At 36.7% G+C, this 18,530-nt stretch overlaps 1 protein-coding gene across 1 annotated transcript; it reads right to left on the bottom strand.

Annotated features, from left to right (window-relative positions):
- Nucleotides 1-17,008: 17,008 nt before the first annotated feature.
- LOC140036296 (uncharacterized) lies at nucleotides 17,009-17,800 on the bottom strand. The gene has a single exon (XM_072077654.1). The coding sequence runs from the start codon at nucleotides 17,798-17,800 to the stop codon at nucleotides 17,009-17,011; it is 792 nt and encodes a 263-aa protein (XP_071933755.1).
- Between the last annotated feature and the right edge of the window lie 730 nt (nucleotides 17,801-18,530).

The raw sequence follows: 18,530 nt of genomic DNA, 5'->3' as shown, positions 1-18,530 counted from the left end.
GAAACCTCTTTGAAGATTTTGCTTTAAAGCCTTAACACTTCTTCTACACCCCACCTGACCTCATCATAAAAATCATAAATTCCCGACCTCCGCCTTAGTAGTATTTCTAATAAAAATCACTTAATCAAATGGCAAATGATGTCAATACACCTTCGCCAATTTTGCATGGGAAGGATTGTCGCACTGATGCCATCATTTCTTAAAACACATGTCTGAGTTGATAAGGGCTATCGACAAGATTTGTTCATTAGGTGAAAATTCGCAAGGGTACCTTGAAAAAAGAAAAAAAGAGAGAGAGAAAAGAAAAAAAAAAGAGAAAAAGGAGAAAAAAAGAAAAACCCAAAAAAAAGGAAAGAAAAAAGAAAAAAATACAAAAGGAAAAAAGGAAAAGAAAAAGAAAAAGGAGGGGTAACCTCAGTGAAGATCCGAAAGGTTAGGGTTATCAAAATGGAAGACATCAAAAGGGGCCAAATGTGACATCTTCTTTTTCAAAGGCCATTCGTTCAAATCTGGCCATTAGAAAAAGTTGATTTGTCATACAAAGTGGAGTATGGCTGACTGATACTAGAAAATTGAGAAGATTTAACACAAGTTGCAGCACAACTCTTGGGGAGCAGTTTTGACATCGAAAGATCATGCTTGCATGGTTATCAAGGCCAAAGGGACCACAAGTGATCAGATGGTGGTAGTATTATGTGATCACTCTTTTTGTCTTCTCGAAAGCATGAAAAATGTGGCATTTATTAAACATGATTTACATTGGGGCAAATCAAAAGGAATGAGCTCCAATTTTGGTAATACTTTCCAAATCAACTTTGAAAAAAAAAAAGAAAGAAAGAGAGGACCCTACACTGGGGCAAATTTTGAAAAATTACAATTTCAAAACCATTTTATTTTGTTGGGCTTGGGTTGTATCCCACCAACCTCGGCAGGTTAGGGTTTTATCCCACTGACCGTTTTTATCTTTGTTGGGCTTGGGTTGTATCCCACCAACCTCGGCAGGCTTGGGTTTTATCCCACTGACCGTTTTTATTTTGTTGGACTTGAATCTTATCCCACCAATCTATTATTTCTATCAAATTTAAATTCCTGTTGGTGAGTCTCAGCGTCCACCGCGTACCCTTCTATCCCTCTTCTTGAAATCAAATTTAAATTCCTATTTGTGAGTCTCAGCGTCCACCGCGCACCCTTCTATCTCCCTTCTTGATATCAAATTTAAATTCCTGTTGGTGAGTCTCAGTGTCCACCGCGCACCCTTCTTCTTGAAATCAAATTTAATTTTCGTTGGTGAGTCTCAGCGTCCGCCGCGCACCCTTCTATCCCTCTTCTTGACAAAATCAAATTTAATTTCTGTTGGTGAGTCTCAGCGTCCACCGCGCACCCTTCTATCTCCCTTCTATCAAATTTAAATTTCTGTTGGTGAGTCTCAGCATCCACCGCGCACCCTTCTACCTCCCTTCTTGACAATTTAATTTTCTGTTGGTGAGTCTCAGCGTCCGCCGCGTACCCTTCTACCTCCCTTCATGACAATCGTATTTAAATTCCTTTTGGAGCGTAACCGCGTCCCTCCGCGCATCTTTTTCTAATTATGACAATATATTTTTCTTGACTGTTTTGATTAATAATTGTGTTTTCTCAGTTATCTTATGTTTCGTGTTTAGAAGTTCCGAGAGTTCAAAATTCTTCGACTTTGCAAAGATCACAGATGGTCAATACACTTGTTTCATTGTGGTTCACTTGTATTTGAACTACGTTTGACCTGATTCCCATGGCGGGATACGTAGGCAACTCTACATGAGTTCGGTCACGTGTTTTGTAATTTCATTACATCTTGTGTTCAATAATTTCAGCCAAGCGTTGACTTGTTTATTTTAACTCAGGTGTAGTTAGAAGAGACAGATAAGCAATTTGGTATCTACGTCTTTATCTTGAATTTCTTCGAAACCCTAGACAAAGAGGGGCAAACTGTAGACGCCAAATTTTTGTCAAATTTTAATATTTTCTTGATTATTTTTTATTTAATAAGTTATTTATTTTCTTGCATTTTAATGTGTATTTTTCTTATATTTGCAGGTTTGTTTAAAAAAAATAAGAAATAAAAAAAATATATAAAAAAAAAGTCATCATGAGCAATCATCAGCTTTCATGATGACTCATGATGGCATTCTTTTTCTTTTGACCGGAGCAGCAACAGAACAAATAAAAAGAAAGGCTCCAATTTTGCTTCTAGGCCCCTGGCTCTCAACGGACGAAAGAAGGAGCGAAAAATTGCAGGCTGATCCCTCTCTCAATTCTCTCCCACGGCCTTTTCTTTGGCTGCCAATAAAAAAAACACAGAAGGAGAAGGAAAAATTGCATGGAGCTCCTCATAACTCTCCCTCTAAATTCTCTCGACTAGCTCAACGGATCAAAGAAAAAAAGGCGAAGCAAAGAAGAAAAATTGCTCCAGAGGTCCCTGGCTCCTCTCGGTCTCCACTCTCTCAATTCTCTCGGCTGGTTCAACGGTCAGAGGAGAAGAAAAATTGCTCCAAAGGTCCTCGAGAGCTATCAACGGACAGAAAGAAAAGATAAGAAGAAGAGAAGAAGAAAATTTTGCAGAGAGACCCTCACTCTCTCAACTCTCTCGACTTCCGGGCGGCAAGAGCAGAAAGGGAAGAAAAAAAATTCTCTCGGCTCTCTCTCTCTCAGATTCTCTCTCTCATTTTTTTAGCAAATAAAACACTCACTCTCAGGTTTTCTTTTGGACAGGGCAAGGCCAATAAAAATGGTTGAAGGCTCGTAATTTCATCAAATTTTAGTCAAGAGACTACACTCTTCATTGAGGTATCTCCTTTCATTTTATTTCCATTTCAATTTTTTAAATTAATTATATTGTAAGCATGTTTAGTTGCTAATTTGTGTTTTTCTATTGCTTTTTTTCATTATTATTATTATTATTGTCATTTTTAGGGGGCTTGTTTTGATTTAATTTTGCCATATTTGTTGTTGCTTTTATTGATTTCAGATTATAGTTATGTTATGAAAATCATAAGGAGTGTTGTAGTATAAATTTTATGATTTTTAGTAGTGATTATAGTGTTTTAAAAAATAATAAAAAATCGGACTGTTTTGGCAATTTCACCACTTTTGATTCATTTTTTGTAAAAACTAAGTTTAAAAATGAAATGTACGCAAAAAATTGAGTGAGCGGGTGTATTTTGAGAAAATTTGGTAATCGAAAAAATCGCCGGCTATCGGCAACCGGAGACACCGTCAGCGGTAGCCATTACCGCTGACAGAATGTTGTAGGAGAAAGTAGCAGAAGATGATTTCGGAAGCTTTGCATGATAATCTGGAAAATTTGCAGTTTAGCCCCCCAACTTTCAAATAATTACATTGTGGCCCAAAAGCTTTTGTAATTAAACCAGTCATGTCCCTGTTGAGTTTTCATCTTCTTTTCATATTTTAAGTGCATTTTTAAGCATGTTATTGCTGTAATTTGAGGTATAATTCAACCTTAATTTGTTTAGTGGATTTATTATCTTATTGGGTTTTTGGTAAAATAAGTGTAGCTTTGGGTTGGATTTTAGGATTGGGCTTTGATTAATTTGGTTGGGTTTAATTGATAAATAAAAATGGGCTAGCCCGTCTCTTTTCACTTGGGTTTTCTTCGGGCCGAAATGGCTTGGCCCAATGGAGAAATAAAAATGGCCCAGTGACCCAATTTCTTAAGTGATCTGGTGATGAATTTGTAAAACAATCCCTATACTTTTGAACAATTATTCTATGGCCCTTGATACTTTAAATTTCTTTCAATTAAGTCTCTAATTTAATTGTAAATATGTCCCTAAACTTTATTTTCTTTAATTTTGACCTCGGATCTTTGTGATAATTATAATTTGACCCTAAAACTTTTGTTAATTTTTACAATTAGGTCCCTAATAGATTTGATTGCTTAAATATAAGTTGCTTTTGTTCTTTAATTATTGATTACACATCATTTAAGTGCTTCAATTGATTGATTGCATGTTTATCTTCATTTGTTAATTAAATTGGTGCCTTGATGATTTTTGTTAATTTTGAAGTTAAATAGGTAAAACCAAACCCAATTAGCTACTACTTCAAGGGAGATATCTTCTTGTTTTATTTTAAATTCTCTTATGTGCTCTTATGTGTTTTCATGCGTGAATTTGCATATTTTGAGTGATTTTCTTTTAGTTATTTGGTTTTTATTCGTTTTAAGTTTCATATATTTGATTTAATTTTGATGACTATTTGAAAGGCAATTGAATGTCAAATTGTAATAGTTAGGTTATTATTTTATTTCATTCTTTACCCCTTTAGATTGTAGTCAGGGCCCCCAAATGTAATAGTTAGGTCTCTCCTTGCTTTTATTGGCTTTGTGTACTTGCATGCTTGCGTGTTTATGTGTTTACTCGTTTTTCTTAGAATCTTTGCATCTAAACATCATGTTTATGTATTATGTGCTATATGTGATTTATGTGTTTATTTGTTTTTATTATGTTTCATATAATTTATTTGATTATAATAAATGCATGACGTCACCACATTAGTCCAACGCTAGTTGTTTCTCATTGGTCCAACGCTAGTGGGAACTTATAGAAATGGGATAGTCCAATGCTAGATTCTTAGATTATTCGTGCGTTAGATTCATTTTGTGTGACATTCATATATTTCATGCATATTTTTTATTTTAGGATCTTTTCTCATTTGCATGATATTCCTATTGTATTATCCTCTAACTCCTACCCTCTATATGTGTTAATCATAACATTAGAATTGCATCTCATTTAAGCTAGTTCATTTGCTTGTTCATGTTAGGAGAATTATTCTTTGAACATGGGAAATGGGTGATTATAACTTTCAGTTTAAATACCCCATTAATCCCTGTATAAGAAAATTATGTCCTGAATTTTTGTCTCCCGTACCCATTATGCTGCATTTCCTTTCCTTTTGATCACTTATACCTATATATATAATTTAATTTTCTTTTCTTTTCTTTTGATTTCTTTATTTGCATACTCGTGACTCCTTCAAGGAATTATTTTGGCCTTCGCAACTAATGCGATTGGTATCAATTAAACCCTTGAATGGACATTTTGTCTCTCTCAATATTTAGATTTGCATCCATGTAGGATGTAAAGACTCACAAAAAAAAATTAAAATTATTTAATTTAAACTCCAAATTGTAACCCATTTAATTATTTATTTGGCCAAATGCTCCGATTAATATTTTCTATCTTTTTTCGGCCTAATTAAATGTATCCATAGCTTAGTTATATTTTTAAAGTGATTCGTTTCGAAATTTAATTTATGAAGGCTCGTTAAGTGAAAATAGTAAATACGCAACTGGAGTAAATAATCGATTCAAAAATACAATAAATTTGGAAAAAATTGGAAACTTGTGCATTAGTCTCAAAATAGGTATTTTTATATTTAAGTGTTCAAAGGTTAGTTAGTTATATTACCGTCATAGGAATTTCTTAGAAATTTCATTATCTCGCGCTTAAATTGGAAATACGCGTTTTACGCACACGAGTAATTGAGGAACCTTAGGCCATTATTTTGGAACTATTAAGAGTGAATAATAATAATATGAATGCAAGTGCATTAGAGGTTTAGTGCACTGGTGCAATAAACTCGCGAGGAATCGAGCCGAAACGCACGCGGACGTGCACCACGTTAGTGGACAACTTTAAGTACAATTGAGCCACACGTTTAAGCTTACCATTAGAAGCTCATAGTATCAGCATTTCCTTCCTCTCCTACGCACAAAAAACAGCCGAGCAGCCAAGGGAGAGCTAGACCAGAAAATTCCTCCACCCTCTCTCCTCAATTCCTTGCTCAATTTCCTCCAAATTTCACATGCAACTCTCAAATCACTTGGTGATCAAGATAAGCTAGGAAAAGAGCTAACTCTCACGGTTTTTCTCCAGCTCAAAGTGGCTGAAAATTCTGCCTTGGCTCCCTAAGAAAGTAACTAATGATCCACTACTTAATTCTTGGTTTATGGAAGTTAAATTACACTCATGAGCTCATGGATTCTCATGGACAGCTTTAAATTATTGGAAAATTGGTGAGTGGGCTTTATGAAATCCCACAATGACTTGGATGATCTGATTAGCTAGGATTGGATGCTGATTGTGTTGATTAAGTGCTAATTTAGTAGAGTTAAGTGGCAAAAATGAAAAGGAAGTCAAATGAGGAGCTGCATGTGATGATGCCGATTCTGCCTTGCTAATTTCGTGCATTTTAGTGTATTTTCTTGAAGTCCAATTGACTTGTTTCTGATGAAAATATGAAATATAGGTTGTGTTTAAAGTTTCTTCAAAAATTACGTGATTTGGGTGAGTGCATGTTGAGTTTTAGAATCTGCCAAAACTAGGAATGATTCCCGTCACTACTGGACAGCCATCTTGTTTCGGCTATAACTCATCGCTCCGATGTCGGAATTGAGTGCCGTTTGCGGCACTGGAAACTAGACATTCCCAGATTTCATTTTGTATAAAACAGAACCCCTAATTCCACCTGAGTGGCCTGTACCAACCGTTTAAAAATGACTGTCCTGTTTCTCTATTTTCCTGGAACGAAGTTCAGAAGCTACAACTTGAGGCTCGAATTTGAGCTAGTTGTGTGCTGAATTTCAAAATGATTTCTTCTGTGAAATTATAGCTTTATAAATGTATTTTCCAATGCCATCAACCATGCTCAATTCCGAGTTGAATTGAGTGATTGGTGATCAAAATACGAAACCTGCCCTATCCTTGAAAATCCTAAATTTTGAGCAGAATTGATGTTAGACTTGGTATAGACTTGTCAATTGAGTTTCTTGGAGTTAAAACACTTATCAAATGTACCATGAATGTTTTTTAGGCTTTACCTACACAAATGAACCATGTTTGAAGGATTTTCCTTGGCCAAACGTTTGGAATGGAAAACAAAGAGCCTCAAGACAGTTTTGCCTTAGGATTTTCGAAACTTGGGTTGTTTGGTTGACCACCTTTCCGAAGTTATTTCTCCATGAAATTTGGTGGAGGGACAACCCTTATATGGTAGTATTATACTGCTAATTATGGTGTTATTCCGAGGCCGTTTCATGGGTCAAATAAATTACCAAAGTCCATGACTCGAGTTTGAAAAACTCAAGTTTCACTAGGAAATTTTGGTAATTTTGAGTTGCCATATCTTAGTACTCAAAACTCCGTTTCTCATTCCGCTTGTTTTACTGTAAACTTGGATTGTGACTCTAAAAGATTAAAAATTTTCAAAAGCTAGTTCCAATCAAGTGAATTTTGCCGAATTTTCAAAGTTGGCCAAAAACCAACCTAAATCTGCCTTAGGAACCAAAACAGAGATTTTGAGCTTATTTTTGAATGTTTTTCATTTGGAATCTTAGAAAAGTGTATTCTAGAGACTTTTAGTGCCTTGGAAGTGGTTTCCAACGGTACCAAGTTTTCTAATTTTTGACTTGTAAAACGTGAGATACGACTTTTCTAATGTATCGTATCAAAACTGAAAATTTCCGAATTCCAAGGAAATGGAGTTTCTAAAGTACTCCTTACTCCTTCGATAGTATCTGAACATCTTATACTTGATTTCAAAGATGAAAACTTGAATTCTCTTGCACTTTAAAAACTCCACTTTTGAGCCTTAAATTGTGAATAATTTAGGCTCATTTTAGTAAAATTTTCTAGGTTTGCACAAGGGTGCAAACTTTCTTGATAAATGGGGTTTCTAAGTGATTTTCACTATTAATTGCTCAGACTCGCATGAGGACCATCAAGAGGATCCCACGGTAGACGCTTGAACTTCAAGTAACATTTCTCCTTGATTGACTTGGTGAGTGTCAAGTGCATGTTTACTTGCACTTTGCTTGAGATCTGTTGCCTACATGAACTTTACTTGAACCTGTTGTTACTTGAACTGTACTTGTTGGGGAAAGTGTGTACTTTACCGCACTTTATCTCCTTTACTTGGATCAATACATGACCTGCTACATGAATTACATGAAATTACTGGATTTTACATGTACATGACCTAAAGTCGAATGCAGAGAAATCTCATCGGCTAAAACTTGATTTGGTTTTGAAAACCTAACCTGTGGGGACACCCAAAACCCAATGGTTATACCTCGTAATCTCGCAGCCAATCGTGAGGTCTTGGTCGGGAAAATTTGGTAAATCTTGGGACCTAAAGCTTGATCTTTTGAGATCTTGCTTCGCATACTTGTATAGTATCGCCCTTACATGCCTGCTGGTTACGGATCCGAGAGGGTGAAATGATGGATGGAGGGAAGTAAGTGGAGATCTACGGATTGGAAATACCAACCCGGTTGACGGAGAGTCATCGTGGAAAGGTATACGAATGACCCTGGCAATGCAAGTGGAACTTAGCTCCTGAGAGCTACCATATCCTTGAATTGTTTCTGTTTACATTTCATTGGAATTGGCAATTGTTTGTACTTTCTTATTTGACCTGTTAATTGGGCTTGTTATTTGGACTATGTGATTGCATGTGTCTCCTTGGCCTCACGAGCGTTTTGCTCACCCTGTAGAATTGTTTTCCTTAACAGGATTTGGTATGGAATGGTACTTGGAGGAACTCTTGTGATACACTTCTGGCTTAGGATTTTAATATATTTTGGGCTAGACCTCTTACTGGTTGTACTTCGGAAACCTAATATTTGGTTTGGATATTTGATGTATCCGGACGTAGTATATTTTGGGTATTGATGTACCTTTTGAAAATTTAATGTAATGATTGGATAAGCGTTATGTATATTGTTAAGTTTGGAAGTTTTCCGCACTTTCTTACTTATCTAGTGTTGTTGAATGATTTTGCTTTAAGCTTGAATGGAAACTGCTTGAGTCCTGGCGAGAGCTAGGCAGACGTTCCGCTGATACCCTCTGGTTCGCCTTAGGGAGAAGTGGGGGCGTCACAATTGGTATCAGAGCGCTAGGTTAGAGATTTATATGGGAGACATACTAGATACTCTACCCTTAAGATCTGAGACCGGACGACTTAGTCGTACCTTAAGTAATATTTGGGTGAACTAGTGATTGAGTTAGACATACCTTAAGTGACATCCATGCGAGATAGCGATTAAGGTTCTAACCCAAAAAGTGTAATTGTTTTGCAGGGATGGAAAATGAAAATGGAGCCCCGACAGCTAACGGGAATGGCCATGCTAATGGTCATGTAGAGCTTTCTAGGCCCATTTACTACCAAGCTATTAGGGGGGAGCTCGTGTGCGATATACGCCTTATAATAGATATCCTCGTTGCCCATGTAGGATGACATTTGCCTACCCGAACCACATTGTGCTAGCATTGGACGACGAGCGACGTCAGTTGGTGACTGCCAACTTAGACCTACAGGCAGAGGTGGACGAGTTTAGGCAGATGGTTAGTGCTCAAGGCGAGAGGATTGCTGAGCTTGAGGAGGTAGTACAGGGCGAGGTGGCTACAGCTGCAGTTGTTCGTGAGGAGCGCCAGAGTACTAGGGCTCGACTCACTAGATTAGGAGAGGAGGTTCGTGATCGGGCTTCCGGGATCTTGGCTGATGCCACTGAGATGATAGAGGGAGTAGCGGATATAGTTCAGAGCCCGGTCCAGGAGGAGGACCCTGAGGAGGAGATTCCGCCTGGTAGTCCTGCGGTAGACTAGGCCCCTAGTGATCGACGCTTTTGCCTTTTGACTTGTGTAGATAGGATTAGCAAGGGTGATGCTAAGTACTGAGGCCATTGTATTTTGCATGACTGCGTGGCCAATGTTTGTGGCACTTGCTTTCACTATAGTCTTCTGTGACTAAAAGTACTATTGTATCCCTTGCGTGCTATATTTTTGTAATTTTCCCATGACTTGCTAGTTGTATGAACCTGAAGTTATAATGAATGTAAATTACTGTTATTTTCAATGCTCTCGTGATTGGTTCTTGTTTTAAGCATTTTCTCGCGAAATTGATTCATTTCTTGCACTAGGCACGCCTAGGTTATGGAAGGACTAAGAAGTGGTCGAGGCCATGGGCGAGGGACTAGACAGGTCCAACCTCAGGGGGATGACCAGGGATCGGCAACTGGACCGATCCAAGGCCAGGAAAATATTGAGGAAAATCAAATGGCTACTGCCATCAATAGGATGACTGACATCCTAGAACGCTTAGCTGATAGGCAAGGTCCTGGACCACTTAACCATCCTGGGGAACGGGAAAGAGGAGAGGACCGAGCCTTAGAGAACTTTTTGAAGTTTAATCCGCCTAAGTTTATTGGTGAACCCGATCCTGAGGTGGCGGAGAATTGGTTGGAAAGAATGACCAGTATATTCGCCGCCTTAGACTACACTGAGGATAGGCAAGTGAATTTTGCCACTTTCCAATTTGAGGGAGTGGCTCGTGCTTGGTGGGACATGATAAAAGGAAAATGGGAGAGAGTTCAAACCCTTTGGACTTGGGAGAATTTCACGAGGGAGTTTAATGAAAAATTTCTTTCACCTCTGATTCAAGAAAAGATGGAGGATGAATTTATCAAGTTGAAACAAGGGACCCTTAGTGTAGCTGAGTACGAAGGAAAATTTACTTAGCTTTCTAAGTATGCCCCTGAATTGGTAACCAATGAGAGGAAGAGGATAAGGCGGTTTGTGTAGGGACTTAACGTGGAAATTCAGGAGGGATTGGCTGCAGCCCAAATCTCCACCTTTACTGAGGCTTTAGAGAAAGCGCAACGAGTGGAAACTGCAAGAATACAAGTTAAAGACTTTCACAATAGGAAGAGGAACTTTTCTAGTCGTACTTCTGGACAGACTAGTAAGAGCTCACAGCCTTCTAAAGTTGGAAGAGGAATGGGAGGAATAAGGACTACTGGACCTTCTAGGGGAGTTTCATCCAAAGGAGGTCGTAGTGGACCGGTTCATACTAGGGGAGCGCCTTCTAGCGGTTCAGCCGTGACCCCTCAAGTCACTTGTGGATACTGTGGAAAACCCAACCACTCTGAAAATGAATGTTGGAGGAAGTCTGGGAAGTGTTTGGCTTGTGGTAGCACCACTACAAGAAATTTGACCTTTAGTGACAATCTATTCTTGTCACAAAAAAGTAAAAAGTCATCACTAATGGATTTTACTGACAACTTTTCGGTCGTCACAGGGTCGTCACTGAATGCCCGTCGGTAAAAGTATACACTGATGACTTAAAAGTCGTCAGTAAATAAAGAGCTTTTGTGACAACTTTTCTCATCAATAAATGCTTTAAGTTTAGTGACAACATGACTTCTTATCAATGATGCATGAAACAATATCGTCACTAAAACTCAACAATGGTCATCAGTATATGGTCCAATTACTAGCAATTTTGTTGTCACTAAACACCTTTCAACAGTGACAACATATTGTTGTCAATATAGAATTTAATTCAATTACAACAATTGTTGTCAATAAAGACATTTGATTTACTGACAATAGGCACTTGTCATTGGAGAAATGTGATTCAGTTACAATATTTTGTCACTGTGTAGTTTGATGTATTTCTTGCTAGAGCTTGTGGTAGCACCACTACAAGAAATTTGACCTTTAGTGACAATCTATTCTTGTCACAAAAAAGTAAAAAGTCATCACTAATGGATTTTACTGACAACTTTTCGGTCGTCACAGGGTCGTCACTGAATGCCCGTCGGTAAAAGTATACACCGATGACTTAAAAGTCGTCAGTAAATAAAGAGCTTTTGTGACAACTTTTCTCATCAATAAATGCTTTAAGTTTAGTGACAACATGGCTTCTTATCAATGATGCATGAAACAATATCGTCACTAAAACTCAACAATGGTCATCAGTATATGGTCCAATTACTAGCAATTTTGTTGTCACTAAACACCTTTCAACAGTGACAACATATTGTTGTCAATATAGAATTTAATTCAATTACAACAATTGTTGTCAATAAAGACATTTGATTTACTGACAATAGGCACTTGTCATTGGAGAAATGTGATTCAGTTACAATATTTTGTCACTGTGTAGTTTGATGTATTTCTTGCTAGAGCTTGTGGTAGCACCACTACAAGAAATTTGACCTTTAGTGACAATCTATTCTTGTCACAAAAAAGTAAAAAGTCATCACTAATGGATTTTACTGACAACTTTTCGGTCGTCACAGGGTCGTCACTGAATGCCCGTCGGTAAAAGTATACACCGATGACTTAAAAGTCGTCAGTAAATAAAGAGCTTTTGTGACAACTTTTCTCATCAATAAATGCTTTAAGTTTAGTGACAACATGACTTCTTATCAATGATGCATGAAACAATATCGTCACTAAAACTCAACAATGGTCATCAGTATATGGTCCAATTACTAGCAATTTTGTTGTCACTAAACACCTTTCAACAGTGACAACATATTGTTGTCAATATAGAATTTAATTCAATTACAACAATTGTTGTCAATAAAGACATTTGATTTACTGACAATAGGCACTTGTCATTGGAGAAATGTGATTCAGTTACAATATTTTGTCACTGTGTAGTTTGATGTATTTCTTGCTAGAGCTTGTGGTAGCACCACTACAAGAAATTTGACCTTTAGTGACAATCAATTCTTGTCACAAAAAAGTAAAAAGTCATCACTAATGGATTTTACTGACAACTTTTCGGTCGTCACAGGGTCGTCACTGAATGCCCGTCGGTAAAAGTATACACTGATGACTTAAAAGTCGTCAGTAAATAAAGAGCTTTTGTGACAACTTTTCTCATCAATAAATGCTTTAAGTTTAGTGACAACATGACTTCTTATCAATGATGCATGAAACAATATCGTCACTAAAACTCAACAATGGTCATCAGTATATGGTCCAATTACTAGCAATTTTGTTGTCACTAAACACCTTTCAACAGTGACAACATATTGTTGTCAATATAGAATTTAATTCAATTACAACAATTGTTGTCAATAAAGACATTTGATTTACTGACAATAGGCACTTGTCATTGGAGAAATGTGATTCAGTTACAATATTTTGTCACTGTGTAGTTTGATGTATTTCTTGCTAGAGCTTGTGGTAGCACCACTACAAGAAATTTGACCTTTAGTGACAATCTATTCTTGTCACAAAAAAGTAAAAAGTCATCACTAATGGATTTTACTGACAACTTTTCGGTCGTCACAGGGTCGTCACTGAATGCCCGTCGGTAAAAGTATACACCGATGACTTAAAAGTCGTCAGTAAATAAAGAGCTTTTGTGACAACTTTTCTCATCAATAAATGCTTTAAGTTTAGTGACAACATGACTTCTTATCAATGATGCATGAAACAATATCGTCACTAAAACTCAACAATGGTCATCAGTATATGGTCCAATTACTAGCAATTTTGTTGTCACTAAACACCTTTCAACAGTGACAACATATTGTTGTCAATATAGAATTTAATTCAATTACAACAATTGTTGTCAATAAAGACATTTGATTTACTGACAATAGGCACTTGTCATTGGAGAAATGTGATTCAGTTACAATATTTTGTCACTGTGTAGTTTGATGTATTTCTTGCTAGAGCTTGTGGTAGCACCACTACAAGAAATTTGACCTTTAGTGACAATCTATTCTTGTCACAAAAAAGTAAAAAGTCATCACTAATGGATTTTACTGACAACTTTTCGGTCGTCACAGGGTCGTCACTGAATGCCCGTCGGTAAAAGTATACACCGATGACTTAAAAGTCGTCAGTAAATAAAGAGCTTTTGTGACAACTTTTCTCATCAATGAATGCTTTAAGTTTAGTGACAACATGACTTCTTATCAATGATGCATGAAACAATATCGTCACTAAAACTCAACAATGGTCATCAGTATATGGTCCAATTACTAGCAATTTTGTTGTCACTAAACACCTTTCAACAGTGACAACATATTGTTGTCAATATAGAATTTAATTCAATTACAACAATTGTTGTCAATAAAGACATTTGATTTACTGACAATAGGCACTTGTCATTGGAGAAATGTGATTCAGTTACAATATTTTGTCACTGTGTAGTTTGATGTATTTCTTGCTAGAGCTTGTGGTAGCACCACTACAAGAAATTTGACCTTTAGTGACAATCAATTCTTGTCACAAAAAAGTAAAAAGTCATCACTAATGGATTTTACTGACAACTTTTCGGTCGTCACAGGGTCGTCACTGAATGCCCGTCGGTAAAAGTATACACTGATGACTTAAAAGTCGTCAGTAAATAAAGAGCTTTTGTGACAACTTTTCTCATCAATAAATGCTTTAAGTTTAGTGACAACATGACTTCTTATCAATGATGCATGAAACAATATCGTCACTAAAACTCAACAATGGTCATCAGTATATGGTCCAATTACTAGCAATTTTGTTGTCACTAAACACCTTTCAACAGTGACAACATATTGTTGTCAATATAGAATTTAATTCAATTACAACAATTGTTGTCAATAAAGACATTTGATTTACTGACAATAGGCACTTGTCATTGGAGAAATGTGATTCAGTTACAATATTTTGTCACTGTGTAGTTTGATGTATTTCTTGCTAGAGCTTGTGGTAGCACCACTACAAGAAATTTGACCTTTAGTGACAATCTATTCTTGTCACAAAAAAGTAAAAAGTCATCACTAATGGATTTTACTGACAACTTTTCGGTCGTCACAGGGTCGTCACTGAATGCCCGTCGGTAAAAGTATACACCGATGACTTAAAAGTCGTCAGTAAATAAAGAGCTTTTGTGACAACTTTTCTCATCAATAAATGCTTTAAGTTTAGTGACAACATGACTTCTTATCAATGATGCATGAAACAATATCGTCACTAAAACTCAACAATGGTCATCAGTATATGGTCCAATTACTAGCAATTTTGTTGTCACTAAACACCTTTCAACAGTGACAACATATTGTTGTCAATATAGAATTTAATTCAATTACAACAATTGTTGTCAATAAAGACATTTGGTTTACTGACAATAGGCACTTGTCATTGGAGAAATGTGATTCAGTTACAATATTTTGTCACTGTGTAGTTTGATGTATTTCTTGCTAGAGCTTGTGGTAGCACCACTACAAGAAATTTGACCTTTAGTGACAATCTATTCTTGTCACAAAAAAGTAAAAAGTCATCACTAATGGATTTTACTGACAACTTTTCGGTCGTCACAGGGTCGTCACTGAATGCCCGTCGGTAAAAGTATACACTGATGACTTAAAAGTCGTCAGTAAATAAAGAGCTTTTGTGACAACTTTTCTCATCAATAAATGCTTTAAGTTTAGTGACAACATGACTTCTTATCAATGATGCATGAAACAATATCGTCACTAAAACTCAACAATGGTCATCAGTATATGGTCCAATTACTAGCAATTTTGTTGTCACTAAACACCTTTCAACAGTGACAACATATTGTTGTCAATATAGAATTTAATTCAATTACCACAATTGTTGTCAATAAAGACATTTGATTTACTGACAATAGGCACTTGTCATTGGAGAAATGTGATTCAGTTACAATATTTTGTCACTGTGTAGTTTGATGTATTTCTTGCTAGAGCTTGTGGTAGCACCACTACAAGAAATTTGACCTTTAGTGACAATCTATTCTTGTCACAAAAAAGTAAAAAGTCATCACTAATGGATTTTACTGACAACTTTTCGGTCGTCACAGGGTCGTCACTGAATGCCCGTCGGTAAAAGTATACACTGATGACTTAAAAGTCGTCAGTAAATAAAGAGCTTTTGTGACAACTTTTCTCATCAATAAATGCTTTAAGTTTAGTGACAACATGACTTCTTATCAATGATGCATGAAACAATATCGTCACTAAAACTCAACAATGGTCATCAGTATATGGTCCAATTACTAGCAATTTTGTTGTCACTAAACACCTTTCAACAGTGACAACATATTGTTGTCAATATAGAATTTAATTCAATTACAACAATTGTTGTCAATAAAGACATTTGATTTACTGACAATAGGCACTTGTCATTGGAGAAATGTGATTCAGTTACAATATTTTGTCACTGTGTAGTTTGATGTATTTCTTGCTAGAGCTTGTGGTAGCACCACTACAAGAAATTTGACCTTTAGTGACAATCTATTCTTGTCACAAAAAAGTAAAAAGTCATCACTAATGGATTTTACTGACAACTTTTCGGTCGTCACAGGGTCGTCACTGAATGCCCGTCGGTAAAAGTATACACTGATGACTTAAAAGTCGTCAGTAAATAAAGAGCTTTTGTGACAACTTTTCTCATCAATAAATGCTTTAAGTTTAGTGACAACATGACTTCTTATCAATGATGCATGAAACAATATCGTCACTAAAACTCAACAATGGTCATCAGTATATGGTCCAATTACTAGCAATTTTGTTGTCACTAAACACCTTTCAACAGTGACAACATATTGTTGTCAATATAGAATTTAATTCAATTACAACAATTGTTGTCAATAAAGACATTTGATTTACTGACAATAGGCACTTGTCATTGGAGAAATGTGATTCAGTTACAATATTTTGTCACTGTGTAGTTTGATGTATTTCTTGCTAGAGCTTGTGGTAGCACCACTACAAGAAATTTGACCTTTAGTGACAATCTATTCTTGTCACAAAAAAGTAAAAAGTCATCACTAATGGATTTTACTGACAACTTTTCGGTCGTCACAGGGTCGTCACTGAATGCCCGTCAGTAAAAGTATACACTGATGACTTAAAAGTCGTCAGTAAATAAAGAGCTTTTGTGACAACTTTTCTCATCAATAAATGCTTTAAGTTTAGTGACAACATGACTTCTTATCAATGATGCATGAAACAATATCGTCACTAAAACTCAACAATGGTCATCAGTATATGGTCCAATTACTAGCAATTTTGTTGTCACTAAACACCTTTCAACAGTGACAACATATTGTTGTCAATATAGAATTTAATTCAATTACAACAATTGTTGTCAATAAAGACATTTGATTTACTGACAATAGGCACTTGTCATTGGAGAAATGTGATTCAGTTACAATATTTTGTCACTGTGTAGTTTGATGTATTTCTTGCTAGAGCTTGTGGTAGCACCACTACAAGAAATTTGACCTTTAGTGACAATCTATTCTTGTCACAAAAAAGTAAAAAGTCATCACTAATGGATTTTACTGACCAACTGGGCATTTGCGAGATCTTCTTATAATAGCAATCAAGGGCAATGCCTACAATGGAAGCTCGTTTAGTAGACTTCACCGCCATCTGGGGTTCGAGAGGAGGCGATAGAACGCCGACTAGAGGCCGAGACGAGGGGTTATTGTTAATGGGGTTCGATTTATTCGAAGGGGGATTTCGAGAGGAGTGATAAAGAGAAGGTTGAGAGAGATCAGGGATTGAAATGAGCACGGGTATACCCGAATGAGCCTTGACTTCAAATGAGTAGAGGACAAGAAGGACAGCTTCGAAGCCGGCGAGATTAGGGGTGGGGGAGATAGCGGATGTGGTGGAGGAGGAGTGGATGCGGGATAGATAGAAGGAGGAGACGAGAGGGATATAGCAGAGGACAACGAGGTGGAGTTCGGAGTCAGCGGAGAGGAAGGTGTCGTATAGCCACAGGCAAAGAGAGTCGTCGTCGGAGCCGGATGAAGGGGAGGAGAGGGAAGATGAGATGGAGGAATAGGCGGCGGAAGAGAGGAGGAGGGAGCGGGCAGGGCGGTCGGAGTCGGCAAGGAACGAGAGAACTGAGGAGGTTTCGGGGAGAAGAGTGGAGAGGAGATGGATTCGAGTGCGGGCTTTTGATATGGACTCCCACCAGGAGTGCATCGAGTCGGAGTTATTTGCTCCGGCAGCGATGCGGTGGGGAGCAGGACCACCATTTTGGTGGTTGAAGGAAGTGGAGTTAGATGGGTTAATCTCGGTGGAAGAGGTGGATGAAGAAGGGGATCCACTCCTACCACTATAGCTAATTAAAACCTTCACCTTCGTCCCAAACTCAATCTCTCAAACCTGTTTCCACCACCAACTCCGCTGAAAACCTTTATCTTGCACAATAAAAAAATGAAGTAATGGTATTCACAACTAAAATAATTCTAGTGGAGATGATTTCGCCCATAACTCAAACAATATCCAAAAAACTTGGGCACAAATTTTCATATCAAATTAACTGATAATCATTCTAAGTTAAGTAGTCACAAGTTTATTTACACTAATGAATTATTTATTTATTCAATTATTTTTATTCTAATGAAGTTATTACATATACAAGAAAATTAAATTAACAAGGAGGCTCATAAGTATATAACAGTTAAAAATCATTAGAGAACACATAATGATTACAAAAACACAATTCTTTTTTTATTTTTAATTTGGTTTGAAGCATAGATTTTATTGCTATAGTATTATTCTTTATTTTTTAGTACAAAAACACAAATTTTCATCAATATAGGTGGCAAAATTTGTTAATTACATATAAGTGAAAATATACTTTTATAATTTGCAAATATTTTAGCCCTGCAATTTTTTATAATTGCAGCACTAAAGTACATCATTAATT

Source organism: Coffea arabica, chromosome 2e (genome assembly GCF_036785885.1).
Source record: "Coffea arabica cultivar ET-39 chromosome 2e, Coffea Arabica ET-39 HiFi, whole genome shotgun sequence".
In the NCBI taxonomy this organism is placed as follows: domain Eukaryota; kingdom Viridiplantae; phylum Streptophyta; class Magnoliopsida; order Gentianales; family Rubiaceae; genus Coffea; species Coffea arabica.
This window is presented reverse-complemented; position numbering and strand designations above follow the sequence as displayed.

What these genes read in the sequence shown, in the direction of transcription:
- LOC140036296 (XM_072077654.1), bottom strand. Translation starts at nt 17,800, where the DNA reads ATGCACTCCTGGTGGGAGTCCATATCAAAAGCCCGCACTCGAATCCAT.